Here is a 15,539-nt window from a genome sequence, read left to right on the forward strand (position 1 = left end):
TATGATCCCGTTTGTTCCACGATTAAGAATCCTGTTGTTTGTTCTTGCCGGTTTGCCTGTCAACTTGCCTACCTGTTCATCCATCCATCTACCTGTAAGCCTGATTTTGTACATTAAAACACCTTCCCCAATTCAGCCTGTCTTTTCTGTCTGCATTTGGGCCTTTTCCCATGAGTTCCTGACTTCAGTGCGACAATCCTAAAATTTCTGGCTGGAGGCCGATCCATGATACGTATTGGCATGCGTTGAATAGCGGCCGCATACTCATATACACCAGGGCACAAGTCGTAATATACATAAACAACACGAGTGCTACTGCAATTGGTAAGACTAGGTTTGGTATTTCATTCCGTTGTGTGATTACGTACATTTCTTTGCCCTTGTGGAATCAGAGAGGTGTGCACAGGGACCTCACCAATAAAAAACAGCAGGGGGAGACAGCAGCCAACTACAAGTTGGTTTCGAAAGGTGGTGGCAGTGTTTTACTGTAACTTACTGTAAATGCTTGTTTAAATGAAATTCAAATGCAGTTCTATCACTGCCCATATCAATGGTGAATTAGTTTCAATAAACGAACCGTCCTAACACAAACAGACACGCACACACACTCATTTAATTTTGCAGTTAGCTAAAGTTTGGTCTGATTTTCAGACTGCAGATGTGGGAATGAATATCTTTGGTGAAAAAGCAAATTGCTTTTCAATTTGCTGTTCAATCAGGTACGTTGATGTACTAGTGCAGGTCTGCTGGGCCTCTTAAAAGAACAACTTTTTGTATGTGTGTGTGTGTGAGTGTGCATGCCTTCTTCACCAAAGGAACTGATGATTGAAAACACGAGCAACTGCCATGTCTTGTTGTTTCCTCTGACAGAGATGGCATGGATGGATAATTTGCAAATACATGCTCAAGGACACAGATGCACACACAGACACTCGCTCACTCACTTAGTTACTCACTCACTCACGAACCATTTAGGCCCAGCACATTCATCTGGCTCTGTTTAAATGACAGTTATCATCCTCTTCATGCAGCCCACATGTCTCCTGCTCCTGGCAAATCTGACTAAAATGTATTGTTCTCATCTGAGCATTTAAAGTCAACACATACAATACTCAGCAATGATGGGGGAAGAGACAGAAGAAGCCACAAGGGAGCATGAAAAGCTGAGTGGAAATGAATCAAATAAATCTTACAGTGGGGAGCGTTAGTGCAGTCATGTTTGATTAAATTGGAATTTTTGAACCACATAATAAATACACTGCGATTTGGAAACCATTACAGAATACAATGATCCAGACAAATTGGACAAAAAGCCTCATTAGGAGTTTAGTGCATTGTGTATTACCAGACTGTTATAACTGGATAAATTAGGAGAGGAAAGAGGAAAGGAAAAAATAAAAAATGAAGGAAAGAAGCAGAAGCACGAGACTAAAATAACTTTAGAAACAGCAAATCCTTCCAGCACCCTCATGTTGGAGAGCAGGTGAATGACTCCATATCAGTGAGAGCCAGTGCCATTATGCATCTCTAACCTTGGCCTTATGCTCTGCAGCTGAAGGCACAGGCAGTGTGGTGAGATAAAAAGTCATGTGACCTGGATTAAACTGCTTTATACTCAGAGCTGCATCTTTAAATATAATGCCTCTCTAACAAAGTGAATGTTTAGGGGGGAAGACAGGCTACCTACTGGTAAGAGTGAGTTTGTCTACATGTCTTTCTATGGTTGTGTGGACTAATTTTGGTTTGAAGCCATCATTGTAAGGACATTTTGGCATTGTTAGGACATTTTGGCCGGTCCTCACAACTTTAAAGGACTGTTTTAGGATTAAGACTTGGTTTTAGGATTCAGGTTGGATTTAGGTTTAGGTTAACAAAGGCAGACGTACAAGTGTTTGTGTGTGTGTGTGTGTGTGTGTGTGTCTGTGTGTGTGTTCATGTGTGTGCATGTGTATATATGCGTGTGGTGGAGAGAGCCATGTTGGCTGTAGTTTGTATTGATGTTATGTTCATGAACAATCCAGTTTTTTTGAACGGTTCTTGGGTACAAACTAAGGGAACCCAGTCCTACTTGAGAGCCGTTCTTTTTATCATTGTGCTCAAATTTGCAATGCCTTCTTGTAGCCAGGACTACCATGACAATGGCACTTTGCCTTAACCGGGGCAACTTTTACCACCTTCTCATCATTGCCCAGCCCCAGCACTAAATGCTGATAGGCTGACTTGGGAGGTGGTCGCAGTATCATTGAAATAACCAGTCGTTGATTGGTAGACAGTCCCTGTCTGTCACTTTCACCAGAGCCTAATGTCAAGTTACTACTTGACATTAAGTTACGTCCCCTTTAAGTGAACGGTGAGAACCATGTGTTTGGAAAAAAAACCCTTGAAACACAGCAGAATTTCAGTCAACCAGTCAGTCAGGGACAGACATTCACGTTTATAGGACTGGCCCTGCTGTTGCGGTCCAGCCAAAAAGAAAACGGCTTTCGTAAAGGAATAGAACCATAAGATCCGGCTCCCTTCAAAGAGCCTTCTTAACTGGATCTGAATTATTGTTTTAATGTACTTCCAAAGTTAAATGATTGGAGTACAAAATTCATAATCCTTGTTCTGTGTAAAAATATATTCCACTTGAGCCGAAGCTAATAACAGACTTCAACAGTATGACAAAAGCAAATAATTTTTGGGGGAAAATTCCTTTTCTGTTACTAACCTTCCACTGCAGCTCAACAAGTAAACACTGCCCAATGAAACACACAAAAAGACTCTACTACTACAAAGACTTTACCTTTGGAAGACACTGAATTGATTTTATTAACCCAGACAGCTGAAACCTCATGTTAACTTCAGATAAATGATGGAATCTTGTAAATTTTTGGCATAGAAGGAACATCATGGATTTTATTTCCCATCACTTAAGGAGGCACATTAGGAAGAGATCTTTTAATGGCCAGAATGATTAGGAGGAATGGTTACAGCAAGAATAAACAGTTTTATTGCATGTTTTTAGACAGTTGTACTGTCTGAAGTTTAAGGTTGTACTATCTGCATCTGTATCTATTTACCCATCCACCCCGGTATCTTTACACACTTTTGCTGTATGGGTTTGCAGGTGTTTTGGAGCCTGTTCCACCATGCGCTGTCAAGAGAGGAAGGACAGCATGGACAGGCCAACAGCCAATTGCAGGGCTAAAACATATAGACAGACAACTATCTACAGTGACAATCACATCTAGCGTTTTATAGTGAAGGAGAGCTGACTCACCAGAAACGATTACCAATTTTATTAAAGGAAAATTCTGGCATATCTTAACTTGGCATATTTCTCATAAATGTAGCATTTAAGCTTCAGGGAAACAAGTTGGCATCACTGTTGCACTGGGGGGTACAGACCTAGACCTTGTATTACTCCAGTCGTCTAGGGTAAACAAACATTATTCATATCCCTACATAGCAGGGGCTTATCCTCTGCTACAGTTAAAATCGTATATAGTAACTACATTGATGCTGAGGAGAGTGATGTTGACTGATTTATCTAGGGATGCTCGATATTGGATCTTTGCCAATATTTGATATGCCAATATTTTCAAACTCCTTTTGGCCGATGCCTGATGCTTATAACAATACATACACATCTTTTTTATTTCATTGAAGAGAGGAAGTCTCTCCTGTACAAGAATTAACCTATTACTCTTATATTGATGGCCTACTTGTTGTAAATATAGACATAAAACAAAACAAACATCTGATTCTACCCTGATTGTATCGTTTTACAAATGTAGACATTCACTCATGAAAAATAAGGAATCAATTCAACTTGGAATCATTTCAACTTGGACAGTAACAGTAAAACTGTAACAGTAAAACCAAGAGCCATGTGCCTTTTTCTGTGAGCCACAAACAGCATTGTAACAACCCATTGACAGTGAGCTCTCTAGCGCAGATAACAAATATTTTCAAATAAAACATGAATCTTCTCCGATTTAAACAGGTTTGCATGACACTTCCCTGAGACAATCCTCACAAAGTAGTTGACACTGTACAGAACACATTGTTCTTAAGTGCAAAAAATAGCAGCTGTAGTCCACACCTAAAACTTCAGTCCTTAGGACCTACCTTAAAGTATAATGAACGAGGCTGACTAGTAGGCCTCTACTACCACAAACTGCACCGCAACAACCGGGTGACAGACAAACAGTGAGTTCTTTAGTGTACAAAATATTAGATTTTAATCCTTAACCTGAACTTTAGTCCTTGCCATCCTTTTGAGCCCAATTAATAAGGCTGACAAAAAACTCCAGCTGACTGATGTCTAGCTATTTTTTAGTAGCAAAGGTAGATTTTTTTGCACATAAATGCGCATCTCTGCCTTTTCACAATCCAATCCATTTCTCTTTTCGTCTATCACATTTGAGGCTTTGACAATCTCCTCCAAAAACGTCTTCATACATGTCCAGCAGCGGTCCTGTTTGGGTCTTCTTCTCTGGGGGATCTTCAGTAGTGGCATTTGCATTGCTCCCCATTTCTACAAAGACTTTGAGCAGCAAGTCGCAATCACTCTTCTTCTTGTCCTCTTCAAAGTAAGGTGTTTGTATCAAGCATCAAGCATGGCTGCAACAGAGTAAAGTGCCTCACATTGCACACCGTTGACACGATCACTGACAGCTTCCAGTAGGGTATTTTTGGCTGTCGGCACGCCTCTGTCTGTGTCACTGGGCCTGCTGAGCAGTTATGTTAGTGCCACAACCCCGGGCATCTTGTTGAAATCATTTGTTTGGCATCCCAAGGTCCTTCTCTACACGTAGGTGACTTCATGCAGGTTACGAGTGCCTGAAATGCCCCGCTATTCTCCTTCCCACTGCCACAGCATCCTAGATGTCCTGCTGAGACAGGACATCTTCATGCACAGTCAATAACAGCATGTACGCCATGCATGACAGACTTGGCACACCGAACTTCATCATTGGTTTGGACACGTTTCACACATTGTCACGTAGCACTACATGCACCCTCGCTTTTGCTATTTTTAATTTCCCAAACATGCCATCAAAAGCAGATAAAATAGCAGCTGCTGTGTGAGAACTGGAGCACTCCTGTGAGTGTAGGACAGCCTTTTTAGGTTTGAAGTCCTTGTCAATACACTCTGCAGTGAGGCTCAACATGCTGACCGGGTTTACATTCAATGTCTAAATGTCCGTGGTGAAGCTAATATAAGTAGCATCAATGAGGAGCTTCTATATGTGATTGGAGACAATGCTTTGCAGGTCAGGTAACGACACATCTGAAAAGTAATGCTGGCTAGGTATAGTATACCGTGGCTCTATGTTCATAATTAGTCTGTGGAAGCCCATGTCTTCCACCACATTGAAAGACTGGTTGTCAAGTACAATGAATTCAATGATTGTGATGTGAAGCTCTGTCACTTTTGAGTGGTTGCTATTATATTTCTTAGCTTGGACAAATGATTTAAGTAGAGGCTGCTGACAGGTTTTTGCTGGAGCCAGTGTTTTTTCTTTCCTACTTTTCAGAAAGTCTTTGTGCTGTTCAGGATGATGGCTCTTAAGATGCGTAATTAAATTGGTAGCGTTAAAGGAGTGCTGTTTTACCCCTCCTTGCATAACTGGTGCTTTACAAGCATTGCAAATAGCAATTTTCATATCCGTTACAGATACTTCAAAATACTTTCATTATGAAGCTTATTACTAGCGCTCATAATACAGATTTAGCATAGTTGTGTGCGCACAGTTAATTCATCGCCTTATTGGCCGGGCACGTTTCTGCCAATGCCGATAATGACCTTTTTAAGTTTTTATAGGCTGATAACTATGTCGTGTCAATAGTATCGCGCATCCCTAGGTTTATCTCATGAAGTGGCATTGATTGATCGATCATGTTGTACGTTTGTGTAATTAATCATAGCAGTACATCGCAACATTGATGGGGAAAAAAGTTGGGTAAAAGTAGATACAATCAATCCCAAACAGTTACTGTAAGGTGCTGATGTTTTAGGACCACACACTGCAGGTCAAACACTACATATCGAACAAATACTTCGGTTCCAAATCAACGCCACAATTCTGAAAACATGATGGTTCTTGTTTTTCTACTGTACCCAAGCTGCTATAGGTCTCCAGCACCTAGATGTTGTAGGTACTGGAGATGTGATTCCTCCCAAGCTGACGAGGACAGCATAATAATCCTGTGTTCTAGTCTGACATCAAAAGCAAAGGGAAACAGAAGAAGGAAGGCAGACACAGTAACAATAACAACACATGGAATGGTGGCGACCAGTGCGGGTACAGCAAAGGGTCCATCGTGACCTATGGAAAAAAACACGCCAAGAAATGTTGCATTGTAGGTGGATCATCAGGGGCAAGTTACAGAAAACCAAAAGCATTTCGAACAAAATCAGGAAATGCCTCAAACTTATCTAAGCAACTCAGAGACAGGCTTCTGGATCTCTACACAGAGTTCAAGGTGAGAGTTTCAATTGTTAACTTTATATTAACATATCATCAAAATGTTACCATCCTGTATTACCGTTAATGTTTGCGTATTGTGTGTGTGTGTGTGTGTGTGTGTGTGTGTGTGTGTATGTGTGTGTGTGTGTGTGTGTGTGTTTGTGTGTGTGTGTGTGTGTGTGTGTGTGTGTGTGTGTGTGTGTGTGTGTGTGTGTGTGTGTGTGTGTGTGTGTGTGTGTGTGTGCGCATGTGTTCTGTGGAGACCTCAGACTGATATAAGTTTTTATTTTTCTGCCTACACCAGCAGCAAGCTCTGAGTCTTTTTGGTAATATGTAATATGGGTGCAGGTCAGGGCTTGGAGTCTTCCATAAATTGGTCAGGTCGAGGGGGAACCTGTGCGTGTTTTTTAACTGCAGGAGGAAACCAGAATGCTCAGAGGAAAACCACACATTCACAAGGAGAGCATACAAACTCCACACAGAAAAGACAAAGCCAGCTAGCTGGCAGGATTCTCTGTATTAATTACTTTTCTAAAGTGCTACGATTTGTATTTTACATATGCGTATGAAGTTTAGCTGCTTGCAGTATATACAAAATATCACAATATTCGAACCACGTACATTAATCATATTATATTATAAACTCAATCTAAATAAAAACTGCGTGAAAATTAATTTTCCAGGTTGAAATGAGTAGTGGAAATAGAATTGGGAGGTAGAAGTGGGTAGGATTACTGGGCATTATTACATAATCTTCAAAAACTGGAAGTTGTGTATATTATGGGAGTCTTTGATCAAATAAAGTTGGTTTGAAGTGTTTATGACAAAAAGTAATTCCCTAACCTCAGCCTGTCATTTTCCCATTTTACTGTCAAGTCAGGAAAGATTTTCAAAGTGCAAGCTTCAATATTGGATCAGGAGCTAAATATCCTGCCTTTTCACAGTGTGAATTTGTTTTCTACAAGACCATTCTGGTACTTCTACTTATTTGTTTTCTTGTATCTTTAAGACATAAGAGAAAATCATTTGTTTATTTCATTGTCTCTGCATTTGCTCTTCTTGTCAGTCTCTCAGGTCAAAAAAGAGTTTCTCTGCTTGCATGTGAAAGTGTCTTGTTCCAGACTGGCATCTTTGTTCATTTTGTACACCGATCAGCCACAACATTAAAACCAGTTACATTTGTTTATTTTAATCACTACTGTGGTACTGGAGGCGTGTTGGTGTGGTGGGTCCACAATAAACTCTGCAACACTTTCAAAAATGTAACTTCACAGTCAAGAGGCTGTGATTGGAGATTTTTCTTGGTATTAGGTGTAAGGGAAAATACTGAAGCTCCATTATCATCAGAAACAGAATCACATGCAACATGAAACTGTGCTCTCTGCAAACATGATACTGCTACTTCATTTCCCAATTGCTCCCCCTATATGGATATAACAGGCCCTGTGAATATCACAAATACCAGTTTTTGCTAAAGCCAACATTGTATCCTTATTCCACACTAACTCTTTCCAGGCAGATAAACTCCTTTGAGCACTCTTTGAACAGCTTGAAATATGCATACAGGGGCTTAGTGATTGTTTGAGGGTACCATCACCAAGGATATCTGAAGTCAACCCCAAATGGGAAATTAAATGTTCCATATATTACTGCTCCACTGTACTAATAATATATTTTTTAAAACCTTACTGTTTTACTGTAGTTACTGTTTTATATAAGCTTGATTGAAAAGGATTTTATGATAAAGATACCTTTTAGGAGTAAGATCTACCTGGTGATTATTACTGCTACCATTAAAGTAAATAAGTATCGTCAGTTAATAAGGATTTACAGCCATGTAACAAATACAGTCCATTTAGGAGGACAGTGATTTGCTTTTTATTGTGTTGTCTCTGTACTCCAGTACATTGGATTTCATAAAAAACAGTAAAAATAAAGTTAAGTGATTATTCAGATTCAGTTCAGATTAAGGGTTGTTAAATGTTCAGTTATCATTTCTTTAGTCATTGGTCACATTGATTGATCTGTGTCAGATTCGTAGCCAAACAATGAAAAACAATATCACTCTCCTAATACTGTACTGTATGTGATGGGGCTGTTTGACATTTATAGTTACTTGATGATTATTTAGCTTGTAGCTGAGATATCAGGCTTTCAATAAAGGAGGGATGACCAAGGAGGTATTGCCCAGGCAAAATTCAGGGTTTCCTGCAGGGTATTATAGTGGATGTAAACAGCCTTGCCTAAAATGAACAGTGCCTCTGCAAAAGTACGCATATGAAACAATATTTTTTGTAATGGGCAGAGTTGTTATATCACACACCAAAGGCCATTTATTCAATGAGTGAGCTTATTGTTTAAACTATTATCAAATAACTAAATTGATAAGGAGATAAGAACAGTCTGGATCTCTCTGTTTCAGTTCAGCAGATGAATGGTTGATCATATCGTACGTTTACTTCACTGTCATTTATCAGAGCAGCATGTTACACTGTTGGGAAAAAAGAGAACCTTTTGGGATTTTACCACTTTAAAGAAATTGAAATGAGTTTGATCACCAAATGGACATGTGAGTCCGCATCGAGTTGAAGTCATTGTTATTGCTTATTCCTACCGTAGTTTTGAACATATTTTGAATAAATATCTCTTAAGAAGATTAACGGTGGAAAAACAAATAACCACATTGTGGCAATATACCACATATAGGTCAGTCACTATTTGCACATTTTAATGGTTCATTAAATTTACATCAGACAAGACATTTATTAGGGCTGCACCATTCGATCAAATGGAAATATTCTATATGTTTTGTGCATCTGACATATTTGATAGTTTTGGGAATTTCTGGAACTCCAGCTGGAAGATCCATGGGACTGAAGAGGTTGAAAGATCTTACCTGCAGTCCTGGCGTGGGTTGGCCACATATCCTGGGTAAGCTCCTTCAGTGATGTCACGGCACATTTTGCTGTCTCTGTCTGAAGGCAACAGAGTTCCTGCTCGTACCATCAGTCCTAGACAGTGGTCAAACGTGTTCCTCTCTTCTGGACCATCCTCCGTGAAGAAACAGTGTCCCAGTGTGTCATAGCCCACCACATCCTTTACCTGGGAGGGAAAAGACAAGTTCAATTATCATTATCATGGGCTGGCAGGATGTCACAATAAGGCATGTCTTCTGTCCCCAAATTGACTGTGAAAGTATCAACTTTCCAAAGCGTAATTCCTAATTTTTTCATCAATCTCTTCTTTAGCCCCTTCCATTATATACATAAACTGACTCCTTGCCAAGCAACTGTGCATTGTGAAGAAGACTCTAACTCTGACTCTGCTATCCTTCTTGGAATCTCTGGACACAGACTCCATCATCAATGTATTGAAATAATTGGATTCTATTTTCTAAGATGGTTACCTAATCATTCCAATGAAGGATGCTCACCAAAAGCATTTGCTGAAAATGCTTTTTAAGCCTACAGGTTTTTGGGCCCATTGAGAATGAAAATTAGAGACCTTACTTGGCTGAGCTGGCTGATTTCCTGCTGACTCCCCATGCACACTAATGGCATGAAATAATTCATCGATCAAGTTCTTTGTTACTTTAATTTTTATCTGACCAAATGGATCAAACTGTGTCAATACAAAGAGTCATTTCGGAGTTTTTTTCTGACGAATGTGTTTTTTTAGCTGTTTCTTTTGTTTAATGTTGTATGTCATTAGGTGTAGGTGTTTTAATTGCAGCCTGCCAAGGGATCAACCTGACCTAACTCTATAACAATATGATGTATCAAAAGGTAACATTTTGTATATCTTCTAAGGAATAGTTGGACATTTTGGGAGGTACAATTTTTTGCTTTCTTGCCAATAGTTAGATGAGAGGATACCGCACTCATGTCTGTACACTAAATATGAAGCTATTGTTAACAGCAGCCGGTTAACCTAGCAGAGCACAAAGACTGGGAAGAGGGAAATGGCTGGACTGGCTCTGTTCTAGCACTGGAGTCTGTCATTGCCATGAAGTTGCAGGCAATCAGCAGAGACTTCATGAAGTCACTGCGCCCAGCCAAGACATACTCCAGCACATAATCCCTAATCCGTGCAACCCCAATTTGTAGTCTATACACTCAGATTTTTACACATATTAAACTGATAGTTGGGTTTTGCTACCTTTAGACAGAGGCTAGCTGTTTGCCCCCGCTTCCAGTCTTTGTGCCAAGCTAACTGGCTGCTGGCTGTAGCTTCATATTTACCTTGAAGACATATGAGTCTAGTTATATAACTCTCAGCATGGAAAAATGTGTATTTCCCTTAATGTCAAATAATTTGTTAAATTATGTTCCTTACAAATACAAGTAAAAACAGAATAAAAAACTGAACTTAATTAAAAGTTCTTAACTGACCAGCATTCCGTTGGAGCCGTGAATGGTTACACAGCGGGAGAAGGAGTGGTGGATGGACAGATCTCTGACAGAGGTGGGGGGGTTGTAGCCTCCCCTCTCATCCACGTCTCCATTCATATGGAAATGAACCGGATAGTGTCCCATCGTCTGCTGGCCCATGTGCTGCAGCTCCATCCCAGATATATGAACCGCCCTGAAGCCCCGCTCCACCTGATGACAGCAGATAAATTTCAATCACTCCCGCAGGGAGATCAGGTTGTTGCATTACTCAAATAATAGCTATAACTGTAATCATTGGGCACAGCAAAGAAAAGCACATGGGGGTTTTGAAATGAAGTGATATAAATAGTATTTCAACAGTAGGTGTTTGTGAATGTGAAATATCAAAATAAAAGAGGGAAGGGGGGGTGATGGCGAAAGGAGGGATACTGAAAAGGAAAAAGTGGCATAAAGAAGAAGCAAAATAATAAGGGTAAAGATAGAGAAAGAAAGGAGGAGGGTGGGAAGAATGATAGACAAATGTAAGGATGGAGGAATGGAGGTAGGGAAGAAGAGAAAGAAATAGTTGAGCAGAAGACTGAAAGGAGGGACAGAAGAACTGAAAAGAGGATTTATGAAAGTAAGGTCTGGATTAACGTGGGGAGGGGGGTGGCAGAGGATAGGATGGCTGTAATACTGTTCACAGATTAAGAAAGTCAGGAAAAAAGGAAAGAAGGAAAGTATGGAAAGATACAAGGATGGAGAGAGGAAGGAAGCATGAAGGAAGGCTGGGAGGAAGTATGAAAGGAGGTAATAGTCATCAAATGGAGAAAGGCAGGAAAGAAGGATGGCATGAACGGAAGGATGGACAAATATGAGGATGTAAAGAGGAAGGAAGCAGGAAGGCACAATGTATGGAGGAGAAAAGAAGGAAGGAGGGTGGGCAGAAAAAAATAAGGAGATGGGCAAGGGGAAGAGGGAGGAAACATGGGATAGAAAAATGATGTAACAAAAACAAAGAAAATGAAAGATAGAATAGAGGAAAGAAGGATGAATAAGTGAAGGAATAGATGAAAGGACATGTTAGAGGCAATTAACATGACACAGGAGTCAATCTGGAGAATAAAGAAGAAGGGCAGATGGAGTTTCATCTGTGAATAAAAGACATTAGAGAGCAGAGTGACTCAGTGATGAAAAGCAGCTTTGTTCCATGGTGCCGCTGTTGCACCATATCATGGGAAAACCTCCTAACTAACACTTTTGGTGATTTTATAGTAAATTCAGTTGAAAAATTACAGCCTTTAAGAAAATGCTACAACATCTGTTTTTTTGAAACAATATCAAAAATACAAACTGAAACAAAGTCTTCGCCTCTCAGCTTGTGACCAGCTGATATTAGTGGAGATACATGGTTTTACTACAACAGTAGCACAACTGTCAAAGGGGGAGTATGCGCTGAGGCGTTCATTTTCAAGGGCTTGACTGAAATCTCGCTGGGGCCTTCCTTGCTCTGAGTGGGTTTCTCATACGTCCTGTACACACACCCGTCCATGAGAAATATGTGACATGCGCCTGTGATGGAAATTTATAACAGGATACAATAGCTTGCTATGGGGAGACAGAGGCATTAAGGCAGCAGGAATACAACCACAGCCTCTCTCTTGCGTGTTCTCTCTCCCCTCTCCCCGTCTCTCTTCTTCTGTGTTCTTCTGTCCTTTCCTGTCTCTCAGTGTCTCTCCACACTATCTTTTTTAATCCTGTTGACAGGTTGACAGGCTGATAGATTACAGCATCGGTTTTATTGACCATTTTAACCTTCTCTAGTTTAACTTCAATCCTACATCAGTGAATTAAATTTGGATTGGCCTAATGTGGAAATATTTGTATTTGCAAATGGGCTTTGCACATCCGAGGCCTTATAATTCTTTTTTCATCCAGTCTAGTGGAATGGTATTAGTGATGGCAGTGTGGTTTCTGTTGCTCGGCAAATCTCAATATTGATAGTTTGCCCATACAATCCCAAGATAGCTTTTTTCCTCAGCTTTCAACCTAATCACACAGCTTTCATCAGCAGAAAGAGTTTGCCCAGGTGTCACAGAGTTGGCTCTGTTCAAACATCCATCATCTGCTGATGCAGACCACATGATACAGTTGAAACCCATAGAATATGCCACAAAATGGACCTGTCAAGAATGAACTTCATTGCGTAATATTGGATGGATTACCAATAAATTTATGTTCCCCTCAGGATGAATTGTAATTACTTGGTGATCCTCTGACTTTTCATCTATAACATTATACCTGCTAAACATTACCATGTTGATAATGTAATTGTAAGCATGTTAGCTACAGCGCCACAGAGCCGCTAGTGTGGCTGTGGAGTTTTTGCTCTGTAGAATAGAGATTTAAATAATAATGATCTTCTCATCGTACTCTGCATAAGACAACAAAGGGGTATATTCATAGAAATGTGGGGCTGTTCCTTTACCTTTCTTTACTTCTCTTTGGTTTCATTTGTCAGCAGAAACTGAAGGTCTCCCTCACTGTGTTTGATTTCCTTCCATGTAACCATTTATATTTGAAATCTCACACTGATCCTTTGATCAGGGTCAGTGTTAGGGCTTAAAGTAGCAGGGCTTCATTAAATCAGCATCAGTGTGATGCACTAAGGGGTGCAGCAGGCTTCAGGAGTGGGCAGTTCTCCACTTTTCAACTGCAGTTGTCCTCTGGGTAGTGGGGTTGATTGGGCACTGTCACTGACTCAAACCATCATCTGATGTGAAAGTCAGTGTTTAATGCAATTAATGGGCTTAGCTGTTGAGTCAGTTTAGCCAGCACACATTTTGCCACATATCTGGCTTCACTTACCTTAGCTGTAGGAGATTCCAGCTCTGAACAAATTAAAAACACCATGAGTGCTCAAAAAGAAAAAGTAATAATTAGAAAAATCATTTTGGTATTTGTTTTATTTTTTTAATCATCATTTATTATGACTGGATTTGGCTGGTGTCACTATTTACTCTTGACTGTAGAAGGCAAATGTATTCACCAATGAGAAGTCAAAACATTTTTGTGTTGAAAGAATTTAAACATCAACTAAAATATAAGTAAATAATTTTGTCTTTTTTTATCTATTTGTGAATACCAGGGTTAAGGTCTGGGTTTGGATGTTGTACATTGATTTTTGACCTGTCTCTTGTTGGTCAACAGGTGCAGAGACAAGGTCTGAGCCTTTTATTAACTGTATTTTTATTTTCTTCTTCATATTTCAGTGAAGCTAAAGTAGAACTAATTTAAATCAATATCTTTTAATGTGTGTGTGTATGTATGTATTTTTGTGTGTGTGTGTGTGTGTGTGTGTGTGTGTGTGTGTGTCTGTGTGTGTGTGTCTGTGTTTGTGTGTGTCATCATGGCAAAATGTGACCCTTCAGATATCTGCTGTAGCAGGGACTACTACAGAGAAGGTTTTAAGTTCTTTGGCAGATGGTTATGTCTGTCTGACTGTCTGTTTGTGTGTGGAGAGATTTTGTCCCTGCAATAGCATCACAGCCATGAAACATGCAGTCATGAAACTCCACAGGTGTGTAGAAAATGAAATGGTGTGCAAAATGAAGTTCGAAGATAGGTGTTGTCCGACCCATGAGCACTAAATACTACAATATTACATGAGCACTGAGTGCACTGAGTGCCCATGTAATAATGAAGAAATGACTAATGAGCGCTTGTAATAATGTAGCAATGAGTACTCATGGGTACTCATGGATCGGAACGTCAACCTGTTGACGGACATCACAGTTGGTGTGATCCCATCGCAAAATGGTCTCTAGTTTTCTTATAGAACCAAGTTTATGCTCTACCTTTTTGGTATGTTACATATTGTATGGCTGTTGGTTAGTGTTAGATAATAACAATGTGCTCCTGCTGATAGGAAAATGGAATATGCTATAATGTGTTGTTTTGAAGGCAATGAGTAAGTACCTATTTTGTTGGTTAGGTTGAAGGACTTGTGGACACAGATATTGTTTATTTATTCTACTCAAAGTACTGTAAAATGACATTTAAAAAACTCTGTGTCGTATTTTTCAACAAACAATGCCCATGTTACTCAGAATAATCCACAGACAGTGAAATACTTTTCATTGGAGCTACTGTCTTACTGAAGAAATAGCCTTGGTGATTACATTTGTATTTGGGTGGAAGTAGAAGACTGGTGCCTTTCTGTGTGGGGTTTGCATGTCTTTTCTGTGCCTGTGAGTTTACTCTGGGTTTTCCCGTTTCCTCCCACAGTGCAAAGACGTGCAGGTTAGCTTAATTGGTGACTCTAAATTGCCTCTAGTTGTGCTTCGGAGCGTGAAAAGGTGTCCATCTCTGTGTCATCCCTATGATTGACTGGTGACCTGTCCAGGGTGTACCCCACCTCTCACTAACTGTCAGCTTTAATGGAGTGGATATCTGCATGGTTAGATATCACCAGAGGTGAGAATAAAATGTTTTCTGCAACCATATTGCCAAACAAGATCTTTGCTATTGGATGATTATGCAAAAACCCAGATTACATAGATGGCAAAAAAATTTTTAACGTTCAGTGCCAATGTGATAAAGAATTCTTGCTTTCTACAGTAAATGCAAATGGTAACTACAACATGGTTAACATCAGGAAAAAACTGCATTTATGGTTAACAAATAGGTGAACGTTAATTGCACGTCGTTG

General features: G+C 39.8%; 1 protein-coding gene across 2 annotated transcripts in view; it reads right to left on the reverse strand.

The window, feature by feature from the left end:
- The window catches only part of LOC120788575 (cell migration inducing hyaluronidase 1), a 174,579-nt gene that overhangs the window by 41,445 nt on the left and 117,595 nt on the right, over positions 1–15,539 (reverse strand). For both annotated transcript variants that reach the window (XM_040124443.1, XM_040124452.1), the window contains 2 exons: positions 10,850–11,059; positions 9,355–9,560 (listed from right to left, as the gene is read on the reverse strand). In XM_040124443.1, coding sequence (XP_039980377.1) covers positions 9,355–9,560; positions 10,850–11,059 — 416 coding nt within the window. The remainder of the gene's footprint in view (positions 1–9,354; positions 9,561–10,849; positions 11,060–15,539) is intronic.

This window comes from Xiphias gladius, chromosome 1, assembly GCF_016859285.1.
Source record: "Xiphias gladius isolate SHS-SW01 ecotype Sanya breed wild chromosome 1, ASM1685928v1, whole genome shotgun sequence".
Taxonomy (NCBI): domain Eukaryota; kingdom Metazoa; phylum Chordata; class Actinopteri; order Istiophoriformes; family Xiphiidae; genus Xiphias; species Xiphias gladius.